This window comes from Oryzias latipes, chromosome 2 (assembly GCF_053564925.1).
Source record: "Oryzias latipes strain Hd-rR chromosome 2, Olatipes_Hd-rR_3.1".
NCBI classification, from domain to species: Eukaryota; Metazoa; Chordata; class Actinopteri; order Beloniformes; family Adrianichthyidae; genus Oryzias; species Oryzias latipes.
In genome coordinates this window covers 35373404-35390976 of record NC_136238.1, presented here as the reverse complement: position 1 = coordinate 35390976, position 17573 = coordinate 35373404, and the positions used below count along the sequence as shown (strand labels likewise).

The window sequence follows — 17573 nt, the reverse complement described above, 5'->3', positions numbered from 1 at the left end:
CCAACAAAACCACAGAAAATAAACTTAAGTCAAAGTCAAAGTCAAAGTCAGCTTTATTGTCAAATATGATGCATTCATAAGACATACAGCACAGATGAAATTGCTTTTCTCTCACCCCATAGTGCAAGCAGCATATAAAATAATAAATAAACGACTTAAAAAATAGATAAAAAGACAGCAATAATAAGAAGAATAACAGTAGTCTAAACAGTGCAAGAGAGCAAAGCACTTGAAAAACATATGTACAATAGTTTGTAAATAATGACATTAGTATACCCACTGTGCTATCCTAGGCACTTTAACGTTGGGAGTTGGGTCATCTAGACCCACTAGACAGTGCTCTGAACCTTTTTTCTTCAATGATTTGTGATCTTCACTGGTGTCCATGGATTACATGAAATCTTTCCACCTTTATCCACCTTTGTCATGGTAGGGAGAACACGTCAATGTAAGGGGGGTCATAGGATAGCACAAGGGTTAAAATAACTAAACCTGATCTCTCAATAATCTCTGTGTCTTCCATGCATTGTTATTGAGTTAGCGAGTGACACAACACGCTCCATGTAGCGATCCGGCTAAAAACATTAGCTGGTAGCTCCTCCCACACTCGGCCTGGTGCGTTCGAGGAGCTCCAATACATAGAAGCTTCACAGAACTCCAACAGCCACACAGTCCGGTAATATATTTTCATGAAAAAATAAGAACTGCCAGACTGACCCTGTTATCAACTGCATTTTGCCTACTCCCCTAAATCCATTTTTACCCGCAAATTTAGAACCAAAACTGCCCAATCTGGCAACACTGCCGGGAGGGCAAAGAGTGCAGAACAGTGAGCACTGACGTCATCGTCCCGCCACCCCTCTGGAAATGCTGACTGGTTTTGAATTTTGCTACAGATTCAGTTTGGCATCAGTTCATCAACAGAGAATCATTTTGCTCTCAAATCCAGAGAAATGGAGGCATAAACATTATTGAACAATGAAAAGTTGGACAAACAATGAGCTTCTCAGTCCAAATGCAGTCAAATCTGTTCTTGCTCGTGTCTCTGGTGTGAAGAGGAGCAACCATTTCTCCTCTTCACATGGACTTTCAGGGATGAAGATCCAGCGGTCACAGAGGATGATGGATTCTCAGCAGCTCCACACATTTTCAGCTCCCAGAGCTAAAAAGTGGATTTCAAACATCCCAGAGTTTCAGTAAATGAGTTTTCTTCTTTTTCTTAGCAAACTAACTGGGATTTGTTGAATCCACGTCCTGAAATCTCCAGAAATGTCCACAGTTGATCCAAGTGAGTTTCAGCTGGAACGATCCCAGTTTCCAAAAGCTTCAGTCTGGATCTCATTCTAGTGAGAGATGAACTAAAAAGAGCTGCTGCTCATTTGATTGTTGCTGCTTTACTTTCTACCAACATTTGGATCCAATATTAGAAGAACAAGGATTTGTCTTCCTGTTTGTCTTTCATCCAAGTGACTGAATTTCACCAAAGAAAAGTCATTTTTCAACTCCAGAGACTCCCACAGTGAGACACCTGCTGGCTGTTCTTTGTAACTGCATCTGCAGTCTCTGGAAACCTCTTTGTTTCTGTTTTCATCTTTTCAAACAGTTTGTTTTCTTCACATGAAGCCTAAAGAAATGTCCTCAGAATGATGGAAACAGTTTTTCTGCAGCTTGAAGCTGTTCTGGAAGATTTTCTTCTTTAGTGCAGAGAAATCTCTCATTTGATGAGACGGAGGAACTGCAGCAACGTTTCCTGGAAAACCTCCACATTTCATTGAAACCATGTTGGAACTTTGTCCATGAGGTCACATGGTCTGGAAGAAGCCCCAGTTCCAGCTGACAGAAGTCTGGTTCTGATCCATCAGATCTCACTAGCAACAGAACCAAACCTTCACGTGTTGCAGCAACAGTTTCCATGTTTGGGAGGATCTTCTGAAGAACAGCTCAGTTCCAGATCACATCATGATGTTTGATGTTTTCTTCATTCCAGGAAATCATCTGAAGGAATCTCTGCATCCCAGATTTCTTCTTGGGTTTTGGTTTCTGGAGGTTTTCAATCTCCTCTTTGATCTGATTGAATGTGTCCATCAAGGTCTTTGAAAGCATCATTTTCTCCTCCTCCTCCTTCTTCTTGAGGGTCTCTGTGAGTGAGGAGATCTCCCCCAAAAGGGAGGACTGTTCTTGCTGCCGTTCACAGCTGCCGTTCTCCTTCCAGGTCGTGATTCCGATCTTTATAATTGCAACCGCCGTCTGACCGGCCAGGCCACTTGAATCTGAATCGTACGTCACCGACACGCTACAAACGTCATCATTCTGGGTTGAAGTAGGCGGGAACGAGAACGTAAACATCAACCATGGCGGACGATGCTTCTGAGACCAGTCAGGGTGGTGTTGAACCTTCCCCCGCGATGACTTTGTTCCTCTTACCGACCGTGGTCAGAAGCGCGGGGGAGACCAGCTTCTTCAGGGCTGAAGGCGGATCCTCCTCCGGGGTTCACTTCCCCGTTCAGACACTCATATTCTCCAAAGCGGGCTAATAAAGAGTCAAAAGCATTTATTCAATGCAAAACAAACATTTCAAATGAAAACTTTTACAAAAGAAGAATCTGATTTGCTTTTTTTCTTTTTTAACTTGTTCTGTCCAACAGCTGAGCAAACAAGCTGAAGGCTTTTTGTGTTAGACAGGTTTTACTATCACAAAAAAAGGTTATATAGCTTCGAGAAACTAGAGTGTAGATTTGTATAAACCCCTTTTTGTCGTATTAGTTTTTATTTATTTGTTACATTTAGTGTGTGTGGGGAGGGAGAGGGGAAGCCGTAGCCGTACCAGCCGGCAGCCATGGGGGCCACCGGGCGCCGGACACCGAGACAAAGGCCAGGGACGAAGCCAGGGCCCCTGGAACCCATGAGCCGGCCACCACCCGACCGGCGCCCCGTCTCCGCAAGCCAGCCCAGGCACGCGACCTAAGCAACCCAAGGATCGCCACGCACCCAGGGATCGCCACGCACCCAAAGCCACCCCCCATAACACTACAACCCTACACACTACAACCCCCCCCCCCCCCCCCCCCCCCCCGCCGCTATAATATCTGAGTGAATCTGACATTTCAAATGAAAACTTTTACAAAAGAAGAATCTGATTTTCTGAAGATAGATCAGGAGCACCAGGAGCACCAACATCAAAGTTGTCAGGTCCCTGCTGGATTATGTGGAGGACAGCAGCAGATCCTGTACTCCCAGACTTACCCTCACCCATGGTCCTGCTCTCAGAGCTTTGTGTTTCTTATCTTTATTCTGTGGATTTGTCTAACTGTCCTTTTGTTTTGCATTATCAGCTGAAACGGCGATGGACTTGACTGATTTTGCTCACATTGAAGGCGTTTATTCAAGGCGACCTGATCTAATTTGCCTGCCTGGCGAATAACGCCTGGCGAAGATTCGTCCCGGTGTGTACGGGCCTTTAAAAACTAACCACTACCTTTGAATTTGCTCTTTTCTTATTGAAATAAAGCAGAAATCTGTTCTCTCAAACTCCTTCAATGTCCTTTTTTGATCATTTCTAAACATTATTCTGAGTATTAGAACCATAGAATCACTTCGAATCATCATTTTATTCATTTTTTGATTCATAAACTCATTTTTGTCCATTAAAAATAGAACATTCGAAAAGAATCAAATGATCAAATTAATAGAAAAATCAAACATCAAAGTCAGAGACATAAAGGGCTCCCATCTTCACCAATCATTCCAGAAACATGGAGGATGTGACGTCACTTTTCCTACCACTGCTTCAAGTTGGAGCAGGAGCTGAGCATTGTCGCCCCCTGCTGGTGGAAACAGCTCATTACAGGCGTGGAGACGCAGAAAAGCTCTGATTGGTTCTTCTTGATCAATGATGTCAAATGTTCTGGATCACAAACATCCCATTCAGTTGATGTAAAAACCCTCATCAGACATGAAAACAACCGCTATTGCTGCGGTTTCTCACCATTTTCATTGTCTGCAGGTCTGACAGCAACAATCACAAATGTTGGACTGAAGCATTTCATTGTAAACATATGTTGTTTTTTGTGTGTTGATCCACAAATGAAGGCAGCCATGTTGGAGCCTCACACATGTTCTCATTAGAATCAAATGAACCAGTGTGTTTGAGACTGAAAGAAAGACTGAAGGACAAAGAAATATGAAGATTCATTAAAAAATCCAGACTTTATTCATGTCTTCAGACAAAAAAGCTGCAGACATTTTACAGACTGCAGCTTTTTTGTATGAAGGCATGAATAAAGTCTGGATTTGATGGATTTGAAAAAAAAAAGCTGCAGACATTTTACAGACGGCTGCACGGTGGCGCAGTGGTTAGCGCTCTTGCCTCACAGCAAGAAGGCCCCCGGTTCATGGCCCCCGCCATTCCCCAAGATGGCGCTGCAGGAGCAGCAGCTAGTTACAGCAGCTCTCTCTTTTCTTCTCTTTTCTTTTGTTTTTTGGCCCGCTCTACGGCTTTTCTTTTATGTGGTCAATGCCTTTTGCAAGTCTGCACATAAGGAGACCAATTTTATTATTTTTGCATTCTGTTTTTCATTGTTTTTTAACTTGTTTGGGAGTGTGTCGGCGGACCCCCTCAGCTTCGCACATGGCTCCATTGTTTACTCCAGGGATCAGCTGTTAGCTCTGCGCGGCCCTGCACCTTTCTACACCGAAAGACCTGAAGTTCCACCTGAAATTCGGAGGAAACGGAGAGGCTGCAGAGCAGGACGTAGGCTTCGGGAGAGGAGATGGAGGTACAAACCATACGTTCCATCCATCATTATGGGAAACGTCCGTTCCCTCTCCAACAAGATGGACGAGCTGACGGCGCTGACCCGGTTACAGCAGGAATACAGGGAGTGTAGCCTCATGTGTTTCACTGAGACGTGGCTGAATGAATCGACACCGGACTCCGTGGTCGCACTGGATGGATTCAAACTGGTTCGGGCGGACAGGAGTTTGAGAGACAGTGGTAAGAAGAAGGGAGGAGGACTGGCGGTGTTTATTAACGAGAGATGGTGCAACCCGGCGCACGTCTCTGTGAAGGAACAGTTTTGCTCCCGTGACATTGAGCTTCTCGCTGTGGGCATTCGGCCGTATTACATCCCGAGGGAGTTTTCTCATGTTATAATTTTTAACGTGTACATCCATCGGCCGATGCGGAGGCAGCCTGCGAGCGACTCCACGGAGCGGTGACGCGCATGCAGACCCGGCACCCGCAGGCGCTGCTTCTCATCAGCGGGGACTTCAACCATGCCTCGCTCTCCTCTGTTCTCCCCACTTTCACTCAGTATGTTAAGTGCCACACTAGGGAGAACAAGACGCTGGACTTAATGTATGTGAACGTAAAGGACGCATATGACTCCAACCCCCTCCCCCCACTCGGCCGCTCTGATCACAACCTGGTGCATCTGGTTCCTGAATACAAACCCAGGGCAAAAAGAGAGCCGCCCAAGAAGAAGAAGTCAGTGAGAGCGTGGACTGATGAGGCCAGGGAGAGACTGAGAGACTGTTTCCAGACCACAGACTGGGAGACACTCTCCAGCTCTCATGGAGATGACATCGACAGCCTGACCCACTGCATCACTGACTACATCAGCTTCTGTGTAGAGAACACTGTACCAACTCGGAGGGTGCGGTGTTTCTCCAACAGCAAGCCCTGGGTGACCCCTGAGCTGAGAGCCCTACTGAAGGAGAAGAGGAGGGCTTTTATTTCAGGGGACAGAGAGGAGCAGAGGAGCGTTCAGCATGAACTCAAATACAAGATCAGACAGGCCAAGAACAGTTACAGGAGGAAGCTGGAGGAGCGGCTGGAGAACAACAACGTTCGAGGTGTGTGGAGATGTCTAAAGACCATCAGTGGTCACGGACAGAGAGCAGACACGGTGGCATCTGATGAAGACCAGGGCTTGGCCAACCAGTTAAATCTGTTCTTCAACAGGTTTGACTCCAGCCCTCCCCCCTCCACTTCACACATCTCCAGCCCAGCAGCTAAACCACCCCCCACCCCCAATCACACTCATCACTGCACACCACCCCCATCCACAGCCGTACCATCTCTTCCCCACACCTCCACCCCCCTTTGCCTCACTTCTGATCGGGTGAGGAGGGAACTGAGGCGACTTAAGACCAGGAAAGCTGCAGGTCCAGACGGCATCGGACCTGGACTGCTCAGGGACTGTGCTGACCAGCTCTGTGAGGTGGTCACTTACATCTTCAACCTGAGCCTGAGTCTGTAGACGGTCCCAGTCCTGTGGAAGACCTCCTGTGTGGTTCCGGTTCCTAAGATGGCGCACGCTAAGGAACCAAACCACTACAGACCAGTAGCCCTGCCCTCCCACCTGATGAAGACCATGAAGAGGCTCATCCTCAGCCACCTTCGCTCAGTGGTCAGCACCGCAACGGACCCGCTGCAGTTTGCCTACAGGCCGAACATCGGGGCGGATGACGCTGTCATCTACCTGCTGCACCGGGCGTTGACTCATCTGGAGGACGCTGGAACCGCTGTGAGGGTCATGTTCTTTGACTTCTCCAGCGCCTTCAACACCATCCGGCCAGCTCTGCTGAGAGAGAAGCTGGAAGGGGCTGGAGTGGACAGACGACTGACTGCATGGACGACCGACTACCTCACCAACAGACCACAGTATGTGAGGCTACACAACTGTGTGTCGGAGGTGGTGGTCTCCAGCACTGGTGCTCCTCAGGGGAGGGTGCTCTCACCGTTCCTCTTCACCCTCTATACCTCGGACTTTACATACAACACTGGCAGTTGTCACCTCCAGAAGTTCTCTGACGACTCGGCCATTGTCGGCTGTGTGTCGGGGGGGAACGAGTTGAAGTACAGGTCAGTCATCAAGGACTTTGTGGACTGGTGTGAGCGTAATCACCTGTGCTTGAACACCAGTAAAACAAAGGAGATGGTGATTGATTTCCGGAGGAGAACACCACAACACACACCGGTGAGCATCCAGGGCTCGGACATTGAGGTAGTGGACAGTTTTAAGTACCTGGGTGTTCACCTCAACAAGAAACTTGACTGGACTCAAAACACCGATGCCCTGTATAAAAAGGGCCAAAGTCGCCTCCACCTTCTGAGGAGACTGAGGTCCTTTGGAGTGTGCAGGCCTCTCTTAAGGACATTTTATGACTCTGTGGTAGCCTCTGTTATCCACTACGCCGTGGCCTGTTGGGGAGCAGGCAGCACAGACCGGGACAGGAAGAGACTGAACAAGCTGGTCAGGAGGGCCAGTTCTGTCCTGGGCTGTCCACTGGACTTTGTGGAGGAAGTGGGTGAAAGGAGGATGTTTACCAAGTTAACATCCATCATGGACAACACCTCTCACCCACTACATCAGACAGTGGAGGCACTGAACAGCTCCTTCAGTGGCAGACTGTTACACCCCCCATGCAGGAAGGAACGGTTCCGCAGGTCATTCATCCCAACAGCTGTAAGACTGTACAATGCCACAGTTTAAAAATGCATGTACAAACCGGTTTTTCATACATCCATAGCTCATCTGTATATTCTGTGTCTTTACTTTATTTATTTAATTTTATTATTAGTCATAACATGTGTTATGTTGTAATAGTGTACATAATTTATTACTTACTTACTTTTACTTTTTTCTATTTTTGCACATTTTTTTGTATTTGAATACTTGCACATTTGGGAACACCCCTCACTTTTGCACATTGCTGTCACTTTTCTTTTCTCTGCTCTTTGGAACTGCTGTGACAATTGAATTTCCCCAATGTGGGATCAATAAAGAATATCTATCTAACTCACCAGGATATCTCTTTAAACACAACTCTGTTTGAAAATCTTTAGAATCCTCCTTCAGTGTCGATTCATGGCAAGTTACTATTTCTGTACGTGTTCCAGAAGCACACTGATGTCCTCATCTCACCGTGTCGTCGCAGATGGAAAAAACCTTGAGAAATATGGAGTGATATTTTCTGCCACCACGTTGCACACAAAACTTTACAAGTTGCAAGTGAAAATGTTAAATATTTGCTTTTGAATAATTTTTTTTCTGCTTTACTTTTTTTTGCTTTCAAAAATGTTTTTTGCGTTTGCAAAATGGATGTTTTTGCATGCGTTGTGTATCATCTCGCTTTTGTCCTGTCTTTGATTTTGCTGAGTTAATTTTCAGTTTAGTATTCAGTTTTTCAGATTAGTTTGTCAACATTTTCAGGAACGAGGAGAGATCTTTTAGCGGTAACGGTGTCCCCAGCAGTTGAAAAAAAACCTCTCTCTCGGGACAGAGGTTGCAGAAATGGAAAGATACCTCTTTGCCAATTTTGCAATATGCTTATAGCTGGTCCCATTGGTTCTTACCAATTCAAGAGGGTTAGCATCAAGAGGGATGCATCCTGTTGCTCTGTATTTGGTAACCTTTACCTTTATCTCCAAAACAGCAGACTCTTTTTCCACCAGCCAAACAGTTCAGTCATTACTAATTACAGACAATCCGTTTTAAGTGCATTAGCAGATTAAATGTTTTACAGCGGCATACTTATCCAACTGTCTTTACCCTTCATGGATGCTCACAACAAATCAAGTGTTCCCACACAGGAGAGCGTAAGGAGATGGGTGGGTCCTCAAGCTCTGGTCTCACATATGCATTACCCATAGTGCTATAGTTGACATGCTAACTGTTCATTCATTCATTTTCTGTTCCGTTTTTGTCCCTTTCGGGGTCACGGGGCTGCCGGAGCCTATCCCGGCCACTTGTGGGGGAAGGCAGGGGACAGTCTGTCGCAGGGTAGAATGTCCACAATCACACACCCACATTCACTCTCACACTAGCCGGAGATCCCGGAGAGAACTCATGCATGCACGGGGAGAACATGCAAACTCCACACAGAAAGGTCCCCCTTTGATGTTGTTTTTCATGTCCGCCAGCCAGGACTTGAACCGGGGTCTTCTCGCTGAAAGGCAAGAGCACTAACCACTGCGCCACCGTGCAGTGCACCAACATGCTAACTGTCTGTCACCTAATGGCGTCTCGGCGAAAACTAGCGGTTAACATTAGTTCCGTCTCGGTGCAAAGTTAATACATTGGGGGGACAAAAACGAAAAAATAAATAACATTTAAAAAACCGAAAACGGTACAAAGGTGAACCGAACTGAAAGTGCCATACCGAAACGTTTTGGTACAACTACGTGTACCATTACACCCCTATTACTTGACCTAACAAAGTACATGCTGCAGTCACTACTTTGTGTTTATATATATATTTATTTAATGTTAATTGATCACATTAAAAGTGTTAAAATTTATATATTATTATATTTATTATATTATATAATATTACATTGTTTGTGAAGAGAAAGGCTTGTGAGTTCTCATGTGTGTTTGGAGACTAGATCTGCAACTAAAACTTGAATCACATTCTTGACAAGAAAAAGGCTCATCTCCTGTGTGAGTTCTCATGTGCATTTTAAGACTTGCTGCATGACGAAAACTTGTATCACATTCATAACAAGAAAAAGGCCTTTCTCCTGTGTGAATTCTCATGTGTGATTTGAGATTAGATATTTGATTAAAACTCTTACTACATTCTTTACAAGAAAATGCCATTTCTCCTGTGTGAGTTCTCATGTGTGTTTTGAGACTAGACATTTGATTAAAACTCTTACTACATTCTTGACAAGAAAAAGGCTTATGTCCTGTGTGAGTTATCATGTGTGATTTAAGACTAGCCGCATGACGAAAACTTGTATCACATTCATAACAAGAAAAAGGCCTTTCTCCTGTGTGAATTCTCATGTGTGATTTGAGATTAGATATTTGATTAAAACTCTTACTACATTCTTTACAAGAAAATGGCATTTCTCCTGTGTGAGTTCTCATGTGTGTTTTGAGACTAGACATTCGATTAAAACTTTTACTACATTCTTGACAAGAAAAAGGCTTATGTCCTGTGTGAGTTATCATGTGTGTTTTAAGACTAGCCGCATGACGAAAACTTGTATCACATTCATTACAAGAAAAAGGCTTTTCTCCTGTATGAGTTCTCATGTGTGATTTGAGATTACACATTTTATTAAAACTCTTACTACATTCTTGACAAGAAAAAGGCTTATCTTTTGCATGGATTCTTGCGTGAATTCTGAACATAGATTTGTTGCAAAAGCTTTTATCACATTCTTTACAGATATAACATCTTTCAATGGACCCAGTTTCCATGTAGTCAGACGGGTTAGTAATTATTCTTGAGTTTTTACCAGATCTGATAGAGGAAAGTTTCTCTTCTTTTGGAGATTGTTTGTATTTCTTACCAAGATTTGTCTTCTTGGGATTTTTTCTAACATCAGAGTCACACTGACCTGCTGACATGTGAGAGCTGTCCACACTTTGGACATGACTTGTGTCTCTTCTCTTCCTCTGATCTCTGTTCTGTGGGTCTGTTTCTTCATCTGTAGTTGATGTTGATTCTTCATGTTGGTTTCCTTCTTCATCCTGACCATCAGTTACATTAAAGCTCTGCTGATTGTTTAGATCTGCTTCACTGTTCTCATCTTCCTCATAAGTAGGAATCTCCATCAAGGTATCAGTCTCCTGCTTCAGATCAAGCTGATCTTCAACCTGACTGATGCAGAGTTCCCCTGGTTCTTCTTTCATCTGTAGAGGTTCTTGTTCCTCCTGTTCCTCTTTAAACTGTGGAGGTTCTTGTTCCTCCTGCTCCTCTTTGGTCTGTGGAGCTTCTGGTTCTTCATGTTCCACTCTGAAGTTCCTCTGCTGGATGCAGAGATCTTCGTCTTCAGTCATCCAACAATGGGGGAGGACTGTAGGGACACAAGAACAGGCCCTTTTATATGTTATGGTGACTTTATGTATTGTTAAGTACCAAAACAATTTAAAATAGAATCATTCAGAATATGCACCATAAATAACTTTTAATGTGTTAAAATAAGTTTCTTGTTTTCTTTAGCACAACGGTATAAAACTGTCGTCTAACACCTGCCCCCTATAAGGAGAGCTGTTTCAGTCAATAACTTGTAGTCTGAACCAGTTAGATGTAAAATAATATTTTTGATCGATTGGTTTTTGATTTATTGATTTATTTCAAGCATTGTACTCAAAGCAATAAAGAATTTACACATATTTATCAAACTCATTACAGAAATTTTGAAATGCATAGTTTAAAAATACAGAAAATAAAACAAAACAAAAAAGTCACTTAAATCACATTTGCTTAATTAAATACGGTGATTTTTTGTTTTTTTATGGAAATGAAATTGCAGATAAGTAATTCATAAATGGTACAAACAGGTCTTTAATGTTATATAACTTAGATATAACTCAATTTAAATCATGCTGAGATAAATAGGACAGATTTGCTAGAAAGTAGACAGTGAGATTAAAAGAAAATGTACTTTTAACCCGATTATGTCTCCAGGCAATTAATTTTTATATGAAATTATAAATAGGAAAACAGTCTGAAAACAAATAGAATGTTTTACACATACGGCTGCCAAGAGACCGTTGTCAACAAAGTGCAATAAAGACCATTCTGTAAAAATCAATAATCTCTCAAAAACAAATCTACATTTATATGGTAATGAAGACTCGTCAGCATATTCATGCTACAATCAATACTTTGTGAGAAAGTCAATATTTATTTTATTGTATATATTTTATTAAATTTTATTAGAGAAATGACTCATAATAAAGGGAGTAAACCCTGGCTGCAGCCTGCAGAATTGGTCAACATAGTGGAATGCTGAATGAAAGTACTGAAGCTACTTTCACCAAACTGTCTGTACTGACTAATAGGGATGGGTATCGTTAAGGTTCTAACGGTACTACTACTCTTATTGATACTGGTTATCGATCCGGTATTTTGACGGTACTCTTATCGATACTTTTTTACGATGAAAAATAAATAAATAAACAAACAACAAATTAAGAACATAAAGTGTTTTATTTACTCATTATGCAGCAACATTGTTTTATAACAAAACATTTTACTTTATACATGAGAATGTTCCAGACAGGATATTTATTTAATTATTTTTATTCTTTATGAATGATATTTTCTTTGATCTTGAGTCCATTTTCCACAATCTTGAACAGACTTTTCTGTCTGTCAAACACCCATAGTTAAGTTAAGTGAGATGATGGAAACAAATTCACTATGATGCAGTCTCCTTTCTATTCATTTATCTTTCTTTAAATCCAGTAAAGCCAATAAATTATATTAATTTTATGGATGAAGACTATCATTAGTTATTAATTATTACTAAGTTTTAGTAAGCAGCTGTTAGTTTGTTGTGGGTCTGGAATCATAAGTAGTGAGTCTAAGGCCCGCCTTTCTACCCGTTTGTCATTTGCTCCGTGTGCAGCCTTGTTTAAAAAACATAAAATACATGTAGAAAATGCCTCAATCTGCATCTTGGCTGCACATAAATATGTGGGAATACCAGCAGCCTGTCCGCAAACACAGAGCTATCACTCCAACTGCTCTGCTCAGAGACACAGTTCGGTTGCGCAGAGCAGCCGGTCAGTTCTGTATGTGCTCCAAATTTGGAGCACCGCACCATCTATGCGTGATGTAAACCAGAGCAGTAGTGACACAGGATCCAAATGAACTGTTTACATGCAACACGATCGGATCTATAATTGGCATAACCCACCTATCTCCATCGGAAGGAAATTTTGATCCGAACGAGTCTGATCTGGGCAGATTATTCCCAACGGCGTGTTTACATGACGTGTTTTTTTTTCCCATCAGCCATTCTTTACGATTACTTTTGTCAATATAAACACAGCTAATAACAACAACAAATCTAATCACCATTTGAGCCAGGCAACAGGCTCGGAAGAAGCTGTTAATCAAACATTCGAGGTGGGGCCAGCGGGCACCACACCTTTTACTGCGGCATCTGATTGGTCAGTTTACAACTTGAATAACTGATAATAAAAAAAAAATATGATAAAAACTATGATTAGCAACAAAATATTAGGAAAAAATGTTTCACAGCAAGAATGGTAACTATTTAGAATGACTGAGTAACAGCTGCCTATTTTTCTATAAAGGTCTATTGGAGTTTGGCGACAGCAGCTGTTTGGAACGGAGAGTAGCTGCTGTCGTACATTATACAAGTAATGTATGTTGCTCCAAACAGCAAGATAAATCTGTGAAAATGTCCGCCACTGGAAAGAGAGGTAAAGACAGGCTGAAGCCATCCAAGCGATGCAAATTGACGGACTTCGGTCCGCAAAGTACGGAAAAGCTAGCCGCTAATGCTAGCGTAACAGATAACTCCACGCGTGAGGAGGAATCTGCTGCGGTGACCAGAGGAATGGCGGCCGCTGCTGGAGGAAATAAACCAGGTGACTCGGTTCAACACCAGATAAGCAACCACCAACGTTTTGCTTTTAAAGAGGAAATAGTGATGGGGTGGATGGACTAGGCAGAGGTGCGTCTCTCCTCTGTGGAGGATGTTCAAACAAGCATGAAGGCTGAAGTAATGAAGCTGGTAAAAAATAACAAGTTTTTGGAGGAGAAAATAATCGACTTGGAAACCAGATCACGGATGAATAATCTCCGACTTGTTAATCTACTTGAAGGTGCAGAAGGCTCCAACGCATGTGTTTTTGAAAAACTGTCTGCCTGAAGCACTGGATATCGCTCAACTTCGGCAGCCCCAAACCATAGAAAGAGCACATCGGGTTGGACGGAGAAGGAGTGCAGACGCGCCACCAAGAACGCTGATCATGAGGTTTCATAACTTCAATCAAAAGGAACTCGTGTCCAAAGCAGAAAGATTCAAAACGGAAATTCTATATAGCGTGTGAGATTCAACAACGATGTCGCAACAGAAGTACACAAACAATTTCTGCTGACCGCGACTCCTGTTGCTTCATCATCTTCTCTGCATAGGTCTCTGCAGAAAGTATATCAAGGTTTTGCATTTAAGTGTTCAAACCCATGTGGAGTATTTTATAAGACAAACAATTTACGGTGACTGAGATCAAGTTTATATATTCTTTTTCACGTTTTTATTTTTAAATGCTTGTTCGTTTGTGAATGTGTGTAGTAATGCAAAAAAGAAAAACCCAATAAACATATTGTTGGAAAAAAAATGAATGATTAAATTACTTAATAACAGGTTATGATTAATTAACCACATAAATTATTAATCTCATGACAGCTGTAATAAAACTGCCATAATTCGTTTTTTTGACATTTTTAAAAGCTACATTTTATAAATGATTGTCTTAACAGCCAGAAAAAACAGAAATAAAAAGTATTTTGCTAAACAGTCAAGTGGAACTTTGTGGCTCTTGTTGGGTTTTGGTCTGGAAGAAACTGGATCAAATGGTTCTTTTAGTGTTAAAGGTTCCAGACTCTTGATCTCCACTGAAGCTATGAGTATGAAATGTCATTCCACAGACAAACCATCAACAAAATGATCCTGATGCTGCTGAGGTTCTTATGGAAGTGAAGCAAATCTCAGCAGAGATGCAGTTTTTCTAAACTGAAATCACTGACATTAAAACGCCTGAACATTCATGGAGCTGAACTGGACACAGAAAAACCTCCCTGTTGTGTTTCCACCCACCAATGAGGAGCAGTTTGATGAAGATGAAGCTGCACTGGAGGAAGAATCAGTCCAGAAAAAGATAGGAGAACAATTCTGACACTAAGCAGTTTTTCACTGATGTGTTCAGGTTTGAATCTTTTCTGTCTACAGATCCATGAGCAGGACCCTGTCTTTGGGTTTCAGCTTGAAATGTAGTTTTGGAAATAGAATCTGTCTGAATGTCTGGAATTGGAGACATGGAGACATCAAAGAGGTTTAGATGGGATTTTGGGTTTGACAGAGAAATCTGCTGAAAAGAACTGAACTACAAACTTAGAACCACAGACGACAAAACAGATTGTACTTTTTTATCTGCTAACAATTTTCTCTTTGATCTGTTAAGGTTTCCTGTTTGTCGTTAGCTGGAGGGACTAACTAAGATCATGTGATTTGAAGAATGTTGTCGGCTGCACTGAGCAACAATGTCTTCTGTCTTTTCAACTGGAAGGGACAGAAGAGACTCTTCCAGGACACGCTGTTGATGGACTGCATGTTTGGAGAGCTTGAAGCTCAAGATAGAACCGTTGTTGAAGTGAACATACCGATAGTGTGGAGATGAAGATCAGAGTCACACTGACCTGCTGACATGTGAGAGCTGTCCACACTTTGGACATGACTTCTGTCCCTCCTCTTCCTCTGATCTCTGTTCTGTGGGTCTGTCTCTTCATCTGTAGTTGATGTTGACTCTTCATGTTGGTTTCCTTCTTCATCCTGACCATCAGTTACATCAAAGCTCTGCTGATTGTTTAGATCTGCTTCACTGTTCTCATCTTCCTCATAAGTAGGAATCTCCATCAAGGTATCAGTCTCCTGCTTCAGATCAAGCTGATCTTCATCCTGACTGATGCAGAGTTCCCCTGGTTCCTCTTTAATCTGAGGAGCTTCTGGTTCCTCTTGTTCCACTCTGAAGTTCCTCTGCTGGTTGCAAAGATCTTCTTCTTCAGGCATCCAATGCTGGGGCAGAACTGCAGGAACACAAACACAACAAGGAGCGTTTTATACATTTCCAGGACTTTATTTTTTTTAAGCAATAAAACAATCAATAAACTCTGTGATCATTCGAGAAAATGTCCAAAGGACCAGAAGAGACTAATTGAAATAATAATAACGTGTTACAATTACTTAAGTAACTTTATGTTGAATTGTTCTTGTGAGAGTAAGACAAGGCAATTTTATTTGTATAGCACAATTTGTACACAAAGTAAAACAGGAAAATGATTGGTTTATATCGCCCTGGGAGTAAGTTAGTAGAACCACGAATGATGACAGACGGGTCCCCAAAAAGAAAAGCATGAAGCTCAAAGGTCTTCTCTGTTTCTTTGATGAAGGTGACATACCTATGTGGTGTAGCTGCAGCTGTGGTTTCCAGATGACATCCAGCAGTCTGCGCTGACGACAGAGCTCCTGCTCGTACTGGACGATGGTTCCTTCACAGAGTCTGCAGATTTCTTCAGCAGCAGCAGCTAGTCGCTCGCTGATCAACTCTCTCAGAGACTGAAGGGAAGACATGGTTCCTGCTCCGATCTTCAGCTCCAACTCCCACAAACACCGCCGTCCTCTTCACTGCAGCTCCGATCGATCATCTGCTAGTCTCACAATCACAGCAATCCACGTTGTCTTTCCGTTCAACACTTCTTCACTCATTTACGACACTTTGGAAAATGCTGAGAGTTCCCACACGAACCACGTATCGTCCTTTCTGTCCAAAAACCTCACAAACGTCCCAACAAAACACCACCGTCCTCTCAACACAAGCTAATGATGCTAGCCTGCTAACAAGCTAACGCTGCTAGCGCCTCGTGCTGTTCTTCTTCTTTGTTTGACTAACAGCGTCATGGTGCTTTAGCGCCACCAGCTGGTCTGGAGTGTTGTCTGTCGATCATATTATGATGTCGATGGTGGGGGGAAAGAAATTAAGACAAATAAATAATAATATTAATGATGATAATAACAACAATATAATAAAACATCAGAGCCAAAGAAAGTGGTCTGAGAAGAAGCAGCTCTGAAGCTCTGCAGCTGACGGTGCAGCTTCAGGACTCATGAGGAGGACCACACTGCAGCGCCTCCTGCTGAAGCATCAGAGAGTCTGCAGACAGAAGATCCTTCCAACAGCAAAGAGGTCTGCAGGAGCTCTTTCCACCACCAGCAACAACCTGAACCAAGCAGGACCTACAAGAAGTTCAGCCACTAAACTTCCACAACTCAGAAGCTCTGAGCTCCGTCTGAGTCTGCAGAGATGCTGAGCTCCTCAGCTGCTGCAGGTCCCACAGTCACATGAAGGTCTGCAGCTGCAGCAGGAAGTCCAGATGTTTGCAGCTGCTGCAGGTCCCACAGTCACATGAAGGTCTGCAGCTGCAGCAGTCTGGTGCTGTTTTCCAGTCAGTGTTCTTCATAGATTCTAAAATAGATTTATTTCTTTGAAGATTTTTTTCCCTGAGAGTTGAAAAGTTACAACATTTTCTGCCAGAATTGATATAAATTGTTTGGATTTGGTTGTTTTCTCTTTTCTACATTTGACCAAACCCAAAGTGGGAGGAGTCATCTTTCTGCAGTTCCTCTGAATCATGGACAGAAGTTGTAGATGTTCCACTAGAACAGTGTTTTCTTCTTCTGTGGATGTTCTAGTGTTCTGAGCACATTGGTAAAGTCTGCTGCATTTTCTGTCAGCTTCCATTTTCAGCATTTGGATCCTCAAAGTTCAGGAAGAAACCGGAATCCAAACTGCTTCCAGTTTCCATGTTTGGGATCTTCTGGACCTGTTGAAGGACACAGATTCTTTCCACATCATGAAGCTGTTCTTCTGAACCCAAACGGCCCACAGTTCTATGCTGATGATGCTCTTCTTCACCAACAGCCTCTCAGATCACAGATGCTGCAGTTTGCTTGGTTTGCTGGAAAGCAGCAGCGCTGCCACGCCCACCTGAAAGAGCCTCAGAGCTTCTCCAGCTGATGT

At 42.9% G+C, this 17573-nt stretch overlaps 1 protein-coding gene across 2 annotated transcripts in view; it reads right to left on the bottom strand.

Moving 5' to 3' along the window:
- Positions 1–16496, bottom strand: part of LOC144987176 (uncharacterized) — a 427194-nt gene extending 410698 nt beyond the window's left edge. Inside the window, exons 1-3 of one of the 2 annotated variants that reach the window (XM_078936258.1) lie at positions 15955–16496; positions 15196–15582; positions 9244–10813 (exon numbers count right to left, since the gene is read on the bottom strand). In XM_078936258.1, the coding sequence (XP_078792384.1) occupies positions 9336–10813; positions 15196–15582; positions 15955–16126 (2037 nt within the window). In that variant the 5' untranslated portion in view covers positions 16127–16496 and the 3' untranslated portion in view covers positions 9244–9335. Of the gene's footprint in view, positions 1–9243; positions 10814–15195; positions 15583–15954 lie in introns of those variants that run through there. The other variant, XM_078936259.1, reaches the window with a different exon arrangement.
- Positions 16497–17573: the final 1077 nt, after the last annotated feature.